Source organism: Pygocentrus nattereri, chromosome 18 (genome assembly GCF_015220715.1).
Source record: "Pygocentrus nattereri isolate fPygNat1 chromosome 18, fPygNat1.pri, whole genome shotgun sequence".
NCBI classification, from domain to species: domain Eukaryota; kingdom Metazoa; phylum Chordata; class Actinopteri; order Characiformes; family Serrasalmidae; genus Pygocentrus; species Pygocentrus nattereri.
In genome coordinates this window covers 23,999,707-24,014,045 of record NC_051228.1, presented here as the reverse complement: position 1 = coordinate 24,014,045, position 14,339 = coordinate 23,999,707, and the positions used below count along the sequence as shown (strand labels likewise).

The 14,339-nt window shown below is 37.9% G+C and overlaps 1 protein-coding gene across 1 annotated transcript; it reads right to left on the bottom strand.

Moving 5' to 3' along the window:
• Positions 1–4,517: 4,517 nt before the first annotated feature.
• Positions 4,518–13,548, bottom strand: LOC108433551 (alpha-1-microglobulin/bikunin precursor). Its single transcript, XM_017708197.2, has 10 exons — positions 13,388–13,548; positions 9,583–9,725; positions 8,563–8,639; positions 8,319–8,435; positions 7,063–7,164; positions 6,913–6,959; positions 6,572–6,647; positions 5,812–5,979; positions 5,494–5,667; positions 4,518–4,678 (listed from the first exon to the last, which is right to left on the bottom strand). Exons 1-10 carry the CDS (start codon positions 13,496–13,498, stop codon positions 4,650–4,652), a joined length of 1,044 nt encoding a protein of 347 aa, XP_017563686.1. The 5' UTR covers positions 13,499–13,548; the 3' UTR covers positions 4,518–4,649.
• Between the last annotated feature and the right edge of the window lie 791 nt (positions 13,549–14,339).

Here is a 14,339-nt window from a genome sequence, read left to right as displayed (position 1 = left end):
TAAACACATTTGCTCTGAGTGTCTCAGTAACGGACAGATCACAGGAGTCACTCTTTTTCTTTTTCCAAGAAACCCAAATGTTGAGCTGGCGTGCTGTACCTGTATGTGATTGCAGGGATGTTTGTAGAAACTTCTTGCCAAATCACACTGGTCAGTACAGCATTACAGAGCTCAGTGGCAGTGTTAAAGGGACCATACCGTGGAAAACTCCTGGACAACATTTCCCCACTTTTGAAATAAAACTGTTAAATTTTAAAAACCTACTGTTCACTTCCTACTTCGTACAGTTCATAGCTGGAAATGAAGCTTGGGGAAAAAAGACTATTTCGAATTCACTGATTTTGTGTTGTCACAAAAGCAAGGCATATACATGTCCACCTATTCAGACTACAGCAGTTTAGCTCCACTCATTCATGCTGAAGTTATATGGAGCGATTGAATGTGGACTGCTTTTCAAATGAGGCACAAGACAAAACAGACCTCATTTATATAACAGTCTTGAAGGCATAGTAAAAATGACTATTTTTGTACATACAGCCAAATAAGAGGATTGAGATCCAAATGTCCTGTACATCTTAAATGGCCCATATCCTGCAATTTTCTTGTATATTATTTTCTTCCTGGAGATCCAGTTAATGATAGTTTTGTAGTTTTATGTAATAAAACACTCATAGTTCATTTTTATATGACAATCTCTTTATCCCTTACAATGTAACCCTTTAGATGGCCAGGGCCCACCAACGGGCCTAAAGTTTTATTACATGCTTCTGTAACTTCTCTATAATGCTCTGATTGGCTGCCTTCTATTGTGCCCTGGTCTGAAACAGTCTTTATAATATCAGCGTGAATAGGCGGAGTTTAAGATGCTGTAGGCCAAATAGGTGGGTATATGTAAATGTGTCAGTTTTCATGACGAGCAGCTGTTTTGCAGTTCAGTTTCCATATATGGAATGTATGGACTGAGAAGTGAACTGTACATTTAAAAAATTGTTACATACTATATCAAACATTTTGAAAAAGGACAGAAAATGGCTTTTTCCAAGAGATAGGCTTTTTGGACACAGCAAGAACTGTTCTACAAAATATGATTTCCCCAGAAAACTGAACGAGAGGAATGTCCCTCTTGTATTGTGTTGAATGTTCTTGTTTTAGACATTTTGAAACACACTATCAGTGTGTCTCAATTCAGGGGCTGGGTCCTTTGAAGGATGCAATCTAAGAAGGCGTGTCCTTTGAAGGCTGCTTAGACCCGCAAAAGCTGAAATGAAATGGTCTGCCATACGGCGGATTTCCTGTTTGCATCACAGCACCGCTGTTCCCACCCTTACCACTGCACCACAATACACCGTTCTTGTTAAGTTCTTTTAAAGTTCTTTAAAGATGGAGCCAGAAACTTTGATTTTGATTCTTTCATTTATTAGAGCTAGAGATGCTTTACTGCAGGCTACTGATGAGATTGTTTCTTTGTATCGTTAGCCACCTCAGTTTAAACCCAATACTTATATTTTTATATATTTAACTTGTATGTAAGAGTGTACTTTTCAGCTACTGTTCACTCCTCTGTTCATGCTGCCATGCTCTCGAATCACGCAATGAACCTCGGATATATTGGCTGACCATGGATGCACCCGTTGGATCCTTGCCATGGAAAGGAAGGACACATTTCCCGGCCACATATGAAATAGGACAGTCTAGTTGTGCAGCTGTGACACAATCAGCCTTCAAATGCAGCCTCTGAAGGATGCAGACCATGAATTGAGACACACGGTATATGTGCTAAAGTGTCCACCCCATCTAATTAGTGAGTTCTACTTTAAAATGCACCCCTTGCCGACACAAACATTCAAGTGTGCACACACAATTTGTATAATTTCCATAAAAAACCTTGACTAGTTGAATGGGACACTCTAGGGCAGCCACATATGAGCCTAAGGTCAGCTGTCAGCTTGGAGTGATGGAGCTCCATCAAGTACCTTAGGTTTGAGCTTGAGTGAACCAGAACTGAGCATCCAACATCAGTACCGGACCTCACTAATGCTCTTGTGGTCAAATGCAATCACATCCTGACAGCAAAGTTCCAGCATCCAGTGTAAAGCCTTACCAGAAGAGTAGAGGCTGTTACTGCAGCAAAAAGGGGACAAACTCCCTATTCATGTCATTGATGTCAGAAGAAACGTTGCATGAGCAGATGTCTACAAACTTCCTCGCGCATCCTAATACTCTCTAAATATGTAGGTTCTTAGAAATAAAGGTTCTTAAATGGTTCTTGTATTGGATGTATGGTTCTAAGAAAAAGCTTTAATAGGAACTTTGACATTATGTCATGTTCTCTTTTACACAGTTACAACAAAGGGTTTTATGAAGATCCATCCATTTAAACTCATGCCACTTTTCACATACCACTGTATATGTGACTGGGAAAAGCAGCACAATGCTGGATGAAGAATGAAGAGAAATCTGCTGTGATTGTTGTGTGAATTGTGTTTGTGGCTGAAGCAGCCTCTCAGTTTTAGTGTACGTGCATGGACAAGAGTTTAGTTGGCGTCTGTCATTTTTTAGCAGTATGGCTCTCAGTGTTTCGTGCTGCTTTATGAGGGAGAATGTGAGTGCGTATGTGTGTGTGAGCAGGTGATGTGGCCCTGGCCGGAAGGTCACAGAAAGCCGTCAGTTCCTTTTTCCTCTCCGGATATTCCCAGCATTCTCTTGCCAGTATCGGCAGCCGAGAACGCTGGGAATCTGTAGGGCAGGAAGCTGGACCGGGCCGCTGGGGCTCGGGACAGAATCTCCCCTGTTTGCCCTGGTCTAGGAACAGTTGCCCTTACCCAAATACTGACCTTAACCACTTGTGCTCTAAGCACTCAAGTGGTACTAGTTCAACAGCCTAGAGCAGAGACAGGGAGACTAGGGTGCCAATTATGGTTCAGTCAACACTGACCTCTGCAGGACCCTGCTAGCATTACCACAGTGGAAATTACATCGTTGATAAAAGATTGTTTGACCAAAGCTCAAATTTAGTTTTCCTCTTTCCCCAAATGTAATCAATAAGCCAAGACATGTTTGGTGTCTGAAGTTGGCTTCTTTAGTTAGCTACAAGGCTAATGTGGCTAACAAACCTGCCTCACTTGGAGATGTTAATTATCTCAATTAAACTTGACTGGTCCAAGCTTTTGTGTCCTTAAGACTGGACTACTGTAATGCTCTTCTCTTGGGGCTCCCTAGTAAGAGTATTCAGAGATTACAGTATGTTCAAAACAGTGCAGCCAGGGTCCTGATGAAGGTACGCAAAAATGAGCACATTACACCTGTTCTTCAGTCTCTTCACTGGCTCCCTGTGACTAAGAGGATTGAATGCAAGGTTCTCCTCCTTACACACAAATGTGTTCATGGCCAAGCTCCCTCTTACTTAAAAGAACTGCTAGTACCACAGACACATCTACGAGCCCTTCGCTCTGTGCATCTCCACCGTCTTCTTCCAACCAGAACAAAACTTTGTACCATGGGTGACCCATGCCTTTTGTTCTGCAGCTCCACGCCTTTGGAATGCCCTGCCTGACCACCTGAGGAAGCCTCAGACAACTGATTCTTTTAAAAAGGGACTAAAGACATATCTTTTTAGGAGGACATATGGACAATAAAGGATTATATTTTATTAGTATTATTTTTTGATTCTTTTAATTAATGTTTTACACTGTAAGCACTTTGGGATTTACTATAAATGAAAAGTGTGTTATAAATCCAATGTATTATTATTATTATTAAACTTGTTTATGTGGTTTCTGACACATTATGTCACACGGTTACCTGTTAGCTATTTTTCCATTACTTCCAGTGTGTGAAATACTCCCTGGTATTCGGGGGTCCATTGTTGGCTGGCTACTTTAGCGTTGACTGGCTGCTAACTCACTAGACATAGCAGCACTGATTCTAGCTTCAATGGCTCCAAAGTATTTGGTTTAATAGTTTTTCTTTTGCAAATTCTCATTTCTAGTGTGGTTATGCACACTTGCTCACATTAATTGAGATTTCACATAGCTCCTCTAGTGTCTTTGGTTTGAGAAATTAGTAACAATTCACTCTTCCACCAAACTCTTGGGTAATAGGGTGAGATTTCAGATTTGCAAATATGCTGAGGCACATCATGAAGGTTTTCAGAAGAATCCTGGGCATAGTTACTGTTGCTAGTCTATGAAGAACCAACTGTGTGAACCTGAGGCAAAGCAGCGCTGCATCTTTAGTTAGTGCTGGACCCTTCAGAACCCCTGAATTTCACAACTTATTTACTTTTCTACTTGCATTAGCATTAGCTTCACTGCGAAACCAAAGAAGCAAACTTCAGACATAAAACATATCTTCGCTGATTGGCTACAAATGAAGTAAAGGGGCAGATTCTCGTTTTAAGTTGCTGGTTATATACTTGCAAGATAAATGTTTTCAAGTTCACAGCAGTACATAGAGTTCAGAAATGTAGTGTTCCTATATGCTAATGGAGGTTTATAAATTAAACAATGAGAGGTATGCAGAATGTATAGGTCTCTGTTTATTGTGCACTTTTGCAAATTTGTGACTATTAATGGACAAATTTGCTGGAAAAGCTGGACTACACAGTGTTAGCAGATATTTACTGTTTTGGCTCAGTTTACTGCTCTTCTTTAGGTCAGTTTAAGGAATTCCTCATCACCTGAAATATTAAAAACAGAATATGTTAGGACATTAATATTTTGTCATTGTCAGACAAAAGACTAGTATCTCCAGATGATTTCAGGCGAAAGGGAAAAACACTCTTACCATTACCTAAAATTAATGTAAAATTATTGTATTTGAAGAAATTTTGACAAAAATGGAGATACAAGCTTTTTCCAGCAGCAGCAATATGCTTATTTCACTGCAGTATATTATAATAAACAATTCAAACAGTGGCATTCCATGTACAGTTATTGCAAAGGTTTGGACGCTCCTGGTCAAATTAAATGTTTTGTTGATTTTTAAGTGAATATCTCCCTGTAGAGAATATGTTAATTTATTTTCTCTTAGAAAATCAACAAAACCTGCAATTTGACTCTGGGTATTCAAACTCTTGTGCATAACAGTATATCATATACAAACTCAATTCCAAAAAGGCTGGGACAGAGGGTAAAATGCAAATAAAGCCAGAAAGCAGTGATTTTGTAAATCATCTTTTATATGTATTTAATAGAAAACAGCACAAAAAAGAAATACTGAATAATTTACCTTATCAACTTGATTTATTTTCCTAAGCATGTAAACATGGCCCTATCCCAACTTATTGGGAAAATGTTGCAGGTATCAAGGTTTTCAAAAAGTTATCAAAAACAGTAAAGTTAATTACTTGGAATATTACCTTGTATTTCTTCTGGTTTCAACTGAATAAAAGTTCAAAGTTCTTGCAAATCATTGCTGTCTGTTTTTATTTGAATTATTGTCCAAACATGTTGTGTGAACCAATGATCGCGTATATTGTTTTTGTGTATTTACCATCTTTCATTACTCCACAGTACTCCTCGCACTCCTTTTGGCTGTAGAACTTGTTGCCGTTGCCTTTGCAGCCTCCGTATTTGAAGGTCACACACTTGCCGCTGGACGAGTCGAAGGCCCACAGCTCTTGAGGAGTGGTACAGGGACCAGCATCCATCGGCAACCTGCAGGCAGCTGTAGCACACACAAGAGAAACACATCTAGTCTATTATCTTCAACAAGTGTATTGTCAAGCGGAACCACAGTGTGTCACCCAAGGACACCATCATATCTCCCAGTATAGAGTAGACCCCCCTCACAGTCCCATGGCTCCCTCACCCTCAGTGCGGCAGGTCTGCAGACACTCCTTCTCTGTCATAAAGTTGTTCTGGTTGCCCACACAGCCTCCATATATGAACTTCTGGCAGGCCATGAGGGAGGAGTTATAGTGGTAACGCTGGAGCATCCCAAAACACGGGCCAGAGTCCTTTTCAGCTGTACAGGACTCTACACACACATGCACACATTTTATTCCTTTTCAGAATGTAGGGTCATAGATATGCGCCATATGTCACATGTCACATATGGGACACACACACACATATACATATATATATATATATATATATATATATATATATATATAGATAGATAGATAGATAGATAGATAGATAGATAGATAGATAGATAGATGAAATGTAAATATATGTATTTGTAATACCAATATTATGTATAGTTGCTGTCAGACGTAAAAACCTTGTCACCTTTTATTTTTTACATAAGTTGAAATTTCCAGCTGCCATTCATCATTTCAAATTTTCAGGATGAACATACTCATAGAAATGCTCCCATTTTGGAGCATTTCTATTGGTATGTTTATTGTGAAATACAAACTCAATGCAATGCAAAAGAGTGTTCAATGTGAGTTTTAGAATCCAAACCCTAACGCTGACTTCATCATGGGTTTGGCCTCTCAGTTTTAAGTGATGTAGTTATGAAAGCGAGAAGTTGAAATGTGGACCTAATTATTTCTTTTGTTAAGACTAAATTCAGCACAGGAGTAAATAATATTTCAGCAGAAGAAGAAACAGAAATGTACCTGCTCCTCTGAACATGGGCATATCTCCAGAACCTTCCTCCGGTGCTGGCAGAACAGCAGTCCTTCTCGCTCTCACCTTCACCACGTAACAGCCATAGAGAACAAAGCATTGTGAGATTGGGAGTTAAAAATATATCTTTAAAGAGAACCACAGGAAAAACTGCTGATAGTACAGTGTTAAAGTCTCAGCTAGGGATCATTAAATCTGCCTGCAAATTTACTGTAGCTTTTTTTAGCAGTCATTTTCTGTCTGTACTGCAACAACAACCATGCCTTTTACCTTTTGACAGTAACGCCACACAATAAGTTAATTAACATATAGCAAAGAATTGCATGATTACTTGAGTCTGAGGCTTTGGGGTCGTCTGCTCCCCTGGAATACATTCACCTGAATGACAGAGTAAAGAGAGTAAAGAGTGAGTAAAACAGCAGCAGTGTACTAATACGTGGTTATAGGCCTTCAATGTGCATGCCTATGTTGTAAAGAATACCTTTGTTCTGTTTAATGGAGATTGTATCTGCACTCATTCCCTGCTCAGCCACCAGGGCCTTGAAGTCATCCAATAGCGTGGGCCGCAGTTCCATTTTACGACCTGCAGGGGGAAACAACACTCAAAATATCAAAACTACAAATCTCAATTCTAGAAGTTGGGAGACTAAAGCAAATAAAAAAGAAAGCAGTGATACATTTTTTTGAGAAAGATCCTAAGAAAAAGTTTACGTCAAATTCATGACATGTTCTTAAACTGCAAAATTGTTCACACTATTGTGCTCTTGAGTGTGCATAGATTTTGTTCTTAAACATAAATAAGAAAACACTGGCGAGTGTCAGAATCTTTGTGAAAATTTCTTCTCATGAACAGTTGGTGAATGACACCAATTGTTTTTTGTAAATGTATGCTTATTCTGAAACTGATGCTTGCAACACAGTTGTGAAAACCACAAAAAAAAAGTCATAATCTTTGTTCCTTTAGATGGCACTGCACTAAAACCAAGCATGCTTCTCTGATGGATGTTGCTACATGAGTTCTGGAATACTTTGATAAACCATTGTCCGCCACTGCTTGTCAGCGCAGGTTAAGACTGCACTATGCACAGTGGATCTATATGTCAGCAAAGTCCAGAAATGCTGCTGACTTCTCTGGGCTCAAGCTTGTCTGAAATGGGCTATGCAGAGTGATAATGTATTGTGGCCTGGTTGTTTGTGGAAATAATCTGACATTTTGTTCCCTTGGACGTAAAAAGATACTCCTGATTATCACCAATTTACCAAGTTCAAAAGCCAGGGTCTGTCATGATCTGAGGGTGTATCATGGGGATATTGTGTTTTTGTATTGTTTTCAATTTCATATAGAATTTGTTAATCTCTGCTTCCTGGTTTTTATTAATGCTGCACTTACTGTTGCTAAACTTTGGATTGGTAGGAATAGAATAGAAGAAGGCGTCAGATCATAACAGAATAGAATAGAATGTAAAAAAACAAGAAACAGTGAATAGAATAGAATAAAACAGAAAAGAAATGAACAAAATAGAAGTAATATAAAAGAACAGAATACTAGGTGCAACAATGGGTTGCTTTGTCATGCAAAATCCATCACTAACTGAATCAGTAGATTAAAGCTGGACTGGACGCTACTGGACTAATTCAGATCTACACTGTTACAGCAGATTATATACATTATTAGTTCAAAGTCTCACTGCCAGCCCTGCAACTGTGTTTACACTGTATGTAAACTGTGTCTCTCACCGTACAGTTTGACGGAGGTGGTTTTGTTTCCTCCTTGCTGCTGTTTCAGCATCACTACCAGTGCATACTCATCATAGTTGGTGTGCACAACATAGGCATCCACATCAGCTGACCATTCTGCATGGACACAAGGCCAGCAATGGTCAGTAACCGATTACATGCAATTTAGTTTGTATTCAGAAACTTGAGTTTTTATTGGAAAATGGTTTTACAGAATGCAGTATCTAGCAGCATGTGTACTCACTGACGCTGTGGTAGTAGAATCGTCCAGGGGTTTCAGTCAGCTCATAGTCACCAGTGATCATCTTGCACACACCATGCCTGTAAAATCAGCATTAGAGACTGACACATTTAAAATGCCCTACAGGTCTGTTGCACATTGCTGTGAGGGGTTTACACTACCCGTTACTTTTCAGTTAAGTAAGTATAAATGATTACTGGGTAGATTTAGCTTCAAAACTTAGCTTTACAGTCAACTCTATTGTCCTAAAAGTGGTTTAAGCATCTGAAAGGTGTTAGTGCTGATAAATGTTGACCTCACAATAAGGGGGTACAATGTGTGCAGGAGGGAGGGCTTCTACATGCTCATATATTTAGCCCTTAAAATCTCAGGCTTATTACACACTAAGGCTTATTATTCAGTATCTACAGGGACTTCAGGGCAAGGTGGTTGAGCTACTCTTAGGTTATAAAATCTGTAATAAGACTTTGAGCCCACAAGTGGGTTTGAAAGCATTTTGAAACACCATAATTCTTATGAAAGCTATGAAACACTCGGAAACAGGACTGTTTCTTGCTATGTGCGATATATGCAGCTGCTTAGGGCCACAAAACCACAAGGGGTCCCTCAATATTATTTCTTTTTTTGATTATTCATGTCCGACATGATATTCGCAGAAAAATGGCTTATGGTGAAATCATTGATGGCTTTACGTCTTTGTTTACTTTATTTTATTAGTATTTTTTTTACACAGCCAGTTGAGTAGTTTAAAGTAGTATATAGTTAACTGTTGGTTGATTATGTTTATATTAGCATCTACTTAACTTTTTTCCCATGAGAACAAATTAAGTGAAGGTTTCTTTTCATTCTTTCATTCATATAAAGTAACAGTAATAAGATTGGGGTGAGGGCATTACATATGATCTTACATATACTGTAGTGCACACATAATGCATTGGTGGTGTAAGTATGAAAAATAAACATGTATTTGTGGTGATAGAGTGGGACATAGACAGAGAGAGAGAAAGACAGAGAGAGGTTTACCTGGACATGATCCTCTTCATGCTGAGAGCTTTTGATGAGTCGCTCCGATTCAACTCCAAAGAGCCAATAGGAGAATCTCCTTTATACTTCTTCCTCCATGGACAGTTAGAGGCTGAGGCGATGTCATACCACTTCCCCAAAAACTGAAGCAACACCAGCAAACATGACAGTCAGCGTGTATGTGTGTGTCTGTGTGTGTTTATGTGTCTGTGCATGCACTGGTACATTCATATAATTATAAAATACACATAACATTATAACATTATGACCACCTCCTTGTTTCTACACTCATTGTCCATTTTATCAGCTCCACTTACTATATAGGTGCACTCTGTAGTTCTACAATTACAGACTGTAGTCCATCTGTTTCTCTGATACTTTGTTACCCCCCCTTTGCCCTGTTCCTCAGTGGTCAGGACCCCATGGACCCTCACAGAGCAGGTACTATTTGGGTGGTGGATCATTCTCAGCACTGCAATAACATTAATGTGGTGGTGGTGTGTGTTAGTGTGTGTTCCGCTGGTGCTGGAGCTGCTGCTGGAGTTTTTAATCACCTCAGTGTCACTGCTGGACTGAGAATCCAGCCGACAGCATCCTGTGGGCAACGTCCTGTGACCACTGATGACCAACGCAAACTAAGCAGCAGCAGATGAGCGATCGTCTCTGACTTTATATCTACAAGGTAGACAGATAAGGTAGGAGTGTCTAACAGAGAGTGAAAACTCCAGCAGCACTGCTGTGGTGCATGATCTGATCTATTATTCAGGCGATAGTGAGTGTTGTCAGCAGCAGATGTGACAGTAACTTTTATGTAATAATTTAAAACGTGTCTTGTATTTTACTACTTCAAAACAATGTCTGGTCTAACAATACACTGTACACAAATCAATGTACACACATGTCTAACTGCACAGAAGCTATCTGCATATTTTAAAGTGTAACTTTTACATATATACTGTGGAGTATGTATGTTTTAACATGGTAACCTGTTCAAATCACATGGATTAAAACCAATTTCATGGTACCTACATAAAGATAGACAGTTCAAAGGAAAATGGTCATCTGCTGCTTTGTATATTCCATTACATTATACAGTCTATGTCAAAACACAGGCATGCTACTACAGCCAGCTAAATGTCAGAGAAGTTGGTGTTTCAGATGCAGTGTAAGTACTATCATAATGTATTTAATCACACATTGTCTGTTACAATCAGAAAAGTTTTGCTGGAAAAACAGCAAATTAGCTAAGAGTAAATATGCTATTACAGCTATCAAGACACGAGTTACGTGAGTAAAATTTGTAATTGACACACTTGTGTATTTACATAATTCTGTACTACCGTAATCCATCTGTAACAATGAATGACTAATTTTGGAGGTATTATAAGAAGAACCAATTCATTATTAGAGATGCTCAGGCTTGGAACAGATGAACATAAAGGAGCACAACCAACGGAAGAGCACAACCAACAAGATGGATGGATACAATCTGAGAAATCATGAACCAGTCTTTCAGAAGTCTGAAGACCCAAACAGAAGACAGGCTATTCTGAAGAAACACTGTCCATATGGGTGCCAGAGTTGAAATTGACTTGACAGCACAGTGACAACATCACCACTGTTGTTGCATGCATTGTTAATGTGTAACTACATAGTTAGTACTGACACTTAATCTAAAGTGGGACCAATTTAGGGTAACTTATATGTTATAAAATCTGAAAAGAATGTAATGTATTGTTAAAATTTTCTGCTGGGGGTTAGGGCAAAAACGAGAGCTTCAAAGGCTTTCAAATGTTGAAGTTTAATATCACTTCAGTTATTGACAGGACTATTTTCCAAGCTCTCTTTATCCCTTAAAAAGGCTGTTTTTGTTACTATGACTTCAAGACTGATATATGAAAAAGAATGAATTCCGATGGGGCTGTTAAATAAAACTTTCTGCAAAACAAAATCTAATTCAACACTAAAGTAACAGCTCATGTATTGTGTAATAGTCATATGTGTGCATACTCCGCTCTTTGATCGCAAGATAAGTTTGTACTATTTACATTCCACCGAGGAAGAAAGAGCAGCCATTGATTAACTCATGGCGATTTGACATTTAGACTCTTCACACAGGGGACAGAGGGATGTGTTCATTTTGGCAGTTTAATCAGGCTGTCAGTTAACTGTCCCTCTCATACAATGACTCATTTTGAAGGACAGTCATTTGACTTGATAATTGCAGAAAGACTCATACACTTCAAAAATGGACAATTTGTGAAACTGATGAGTCAATAAAAGACACCAGCTATATTCTTGGCCACAGGCTTTCAAGCCTCAGTGGATCTTTCTTGACATTCAGCTATAAATGGTCATATTCAGTTTGAACACATCTGATCAAATGACATGTTGATTTTCTAAAAGAAAATAAGTTCAAATCTGAGAACACACTTCTGTACGGTTAGTGTTTATTTGCTGTATTTAACATATTGAAAGTAAACATAAAATGTGGCCTGTGCAAAAACTATGGCACATTTGATGCTATTTACCCCCCCAATATGGTACACATTAACAAATAGATAGAAATTGTGTGCTAAAATTTACAGAAAAATGCCACATTTGTGTTCATTCAACACGTCATTTGATCATATGAGTACATTTAGGTTACATTGCTTAATATAATATAATATAATATAATATAATATAATATAATATAATATAATATAATATAATATAATATAATATAATATAATATAATAATATAATATAATACACTGTTATATTGTCTGTAATTCAAATTATTTATTAGACTGAACAATGTTGTCTTGGTGTATCTCTAGAAAAATGTTTATAACAAGACATTGTCTAAATTCCTAAAGTTAAATCACCACATACATTGTTAGCCCCTTTACTGCACACACAAAAAAAACAATACTCAATTCATTTTTCTTGCATAAAATGATCCTTGATTTATTTTGTCAGACCTGATTAATAAATGAAAAAAAGCATGAAACAAAATGTGTGCAGGGATCCTTTTGGAGTTTGTTGCCTTGAGGTAACGTGTGACAATGAGAAGAAACGACACAAAGATATAGAGCCATGTTCCTCAAAGTGGCGAGACCTGGCTTGTCAATTCCACTGTCACACAATGTTGTTTCAGTGTAACAAAAAATGTATAGTAAATGTTAAAAAAGGTTTAAATGTGTCCACTAAGAGATAGCATGACCAAGTACATGCTTTGTATTGACTTACCTGAACTTTTCCCTTCAGTGTTAGCCCTATTGCTGTCTTTAAATATGAGGCAACGTTGTGCAATAGAGGTTTAACCCCTTAAATTCCAGTGTCTCTCTCTCTTAAGAACATGACCTATATGTTAGCTTATAGCAGTCGCTGAATAATACATTAATACAATAATAATCCTGCAGTTTGAATGAATTACCCTTTAATATTGATCACATCTGTTATTGTTCTTTGTTGTATTTTCATACATAATCATGAATTCTATGTTTTGTTTATTGTACCACTTGTTTGATTCTTTTTGAAATGTTTTTATTTTATTCCTTTTTCTTTCTATCTGAACAGTTTCTTGATTCTTTTATTTTTGTTTAGTTTAGTTTTAGATGCAGTCTTAAAATAAAATTGCCCAAATTCTATTATTAATAACAAAGTTAATATTATTAGTAGCCATGGTAACAGTAGTAGAAGTATTTTTATTATTGTTGTTTTTGATGTTTTACTTATACTATTATCACTATTTTGATAGTAAATATTCTTCTTCTTTTTATTATTATTATTATTGTGTTCATATAGAGCAGCCATTTACCCGGTTGAGGTTGAAGTTCTCCTGAGTTTGAAGGACCGGTTGTGAGGGCAGTGGATTGGCCTGTAGCAGAGCCACAAAGCCCAGCAGGAGAAACACCAGCGCACTCTTCATTTCTGCTGCCTCTGATCGCACTGAATCTCCAGTCTGTCCCAGTCAGACAAGAGAACCAACATTTTCCTCCTCCTCTTCTCTCAGAGGACACTGACCTGTGGGGTATGTGTGCTTTGGCCCACCGAAAACACCATCCAAAATCAGCCCAAGAGCAAAGGTCTCCTTATCTCTCTATTGACTCATCTTTTCTGTGCCTTATTTGTTTATTTGGAGAAAATGGTTTATAAGCTTAAAATGTTCCAAATAAATTTAAATGTAACAGAAAGGCGATGGGTGGAATCTACAGTTAAATAAGGCGGTTCTGAGATTATCATATCTGAGTTTATCATATCTGAGTTTATCTCATATCAAATCTGAAAATCTTTGGAAAGCTCACATGATCTGCATGAGTGGGAAAGACCTAGATTTCCCTGAATGGGCATGACAAAGTAAAAGAACAGGTTTTAGCTGAAGTCTGTTTTAGGTAAGAACATTTCCTGTCGGCATGTAAGTGAACAAATGATCATGATTTTCAATGTCACCACTTGTCCGAAATAAACTGAAAACTGTTGAAAAGCACAGATACACCCTGAAATCATTTTGCCACGTTTTATATGGATATAAGTTTTGTACTGTATATTTCTCTCATTTTTCTCTTTCTTCATTGACTACAATTTGTACATAAGTATTAATAGTGCTTCCAGTTCTGATTGTGTAAATGTGATTTACTTTTCAGGGAGACTGATAGCAGTAGAGCTACTCTCTGTGACTTAAGACACTAGCCATGTGGTTATCATAATTATTACAATCAGACATGGAGAGATTATCATCATGGGTTTATACTGCTGAAACTCCGAGGATC

What these genes read in the sequence shown, in the direction of transcription:
- LOC108433551 (XM_017708197.2), bottom strand. Translation starts at nt 13,498, where the DNA reads ATGAAGAGTGCGCTGGTGTTTCTCCTGCTGGGCTTTGTGGCTCTGCTA. An exon ending in ATTCTACTACCACAGCGTCA is followed by an intron (nt 8,436 to 8,562) that starts GTGAGTACACAT and finishes GTGTCCATGCAG; the next exon opens with AATGGTCAGCTGATGTGGAT. An exon ending in CACCTCCGTCAAACTGTACG is followed by an intron (nt 7,165 to 8,318) that starts GTGAGAGACACA and finishes TTCCCCCTGCAG; the next exon opens with GTCGTAAAATGGAACTGCGG.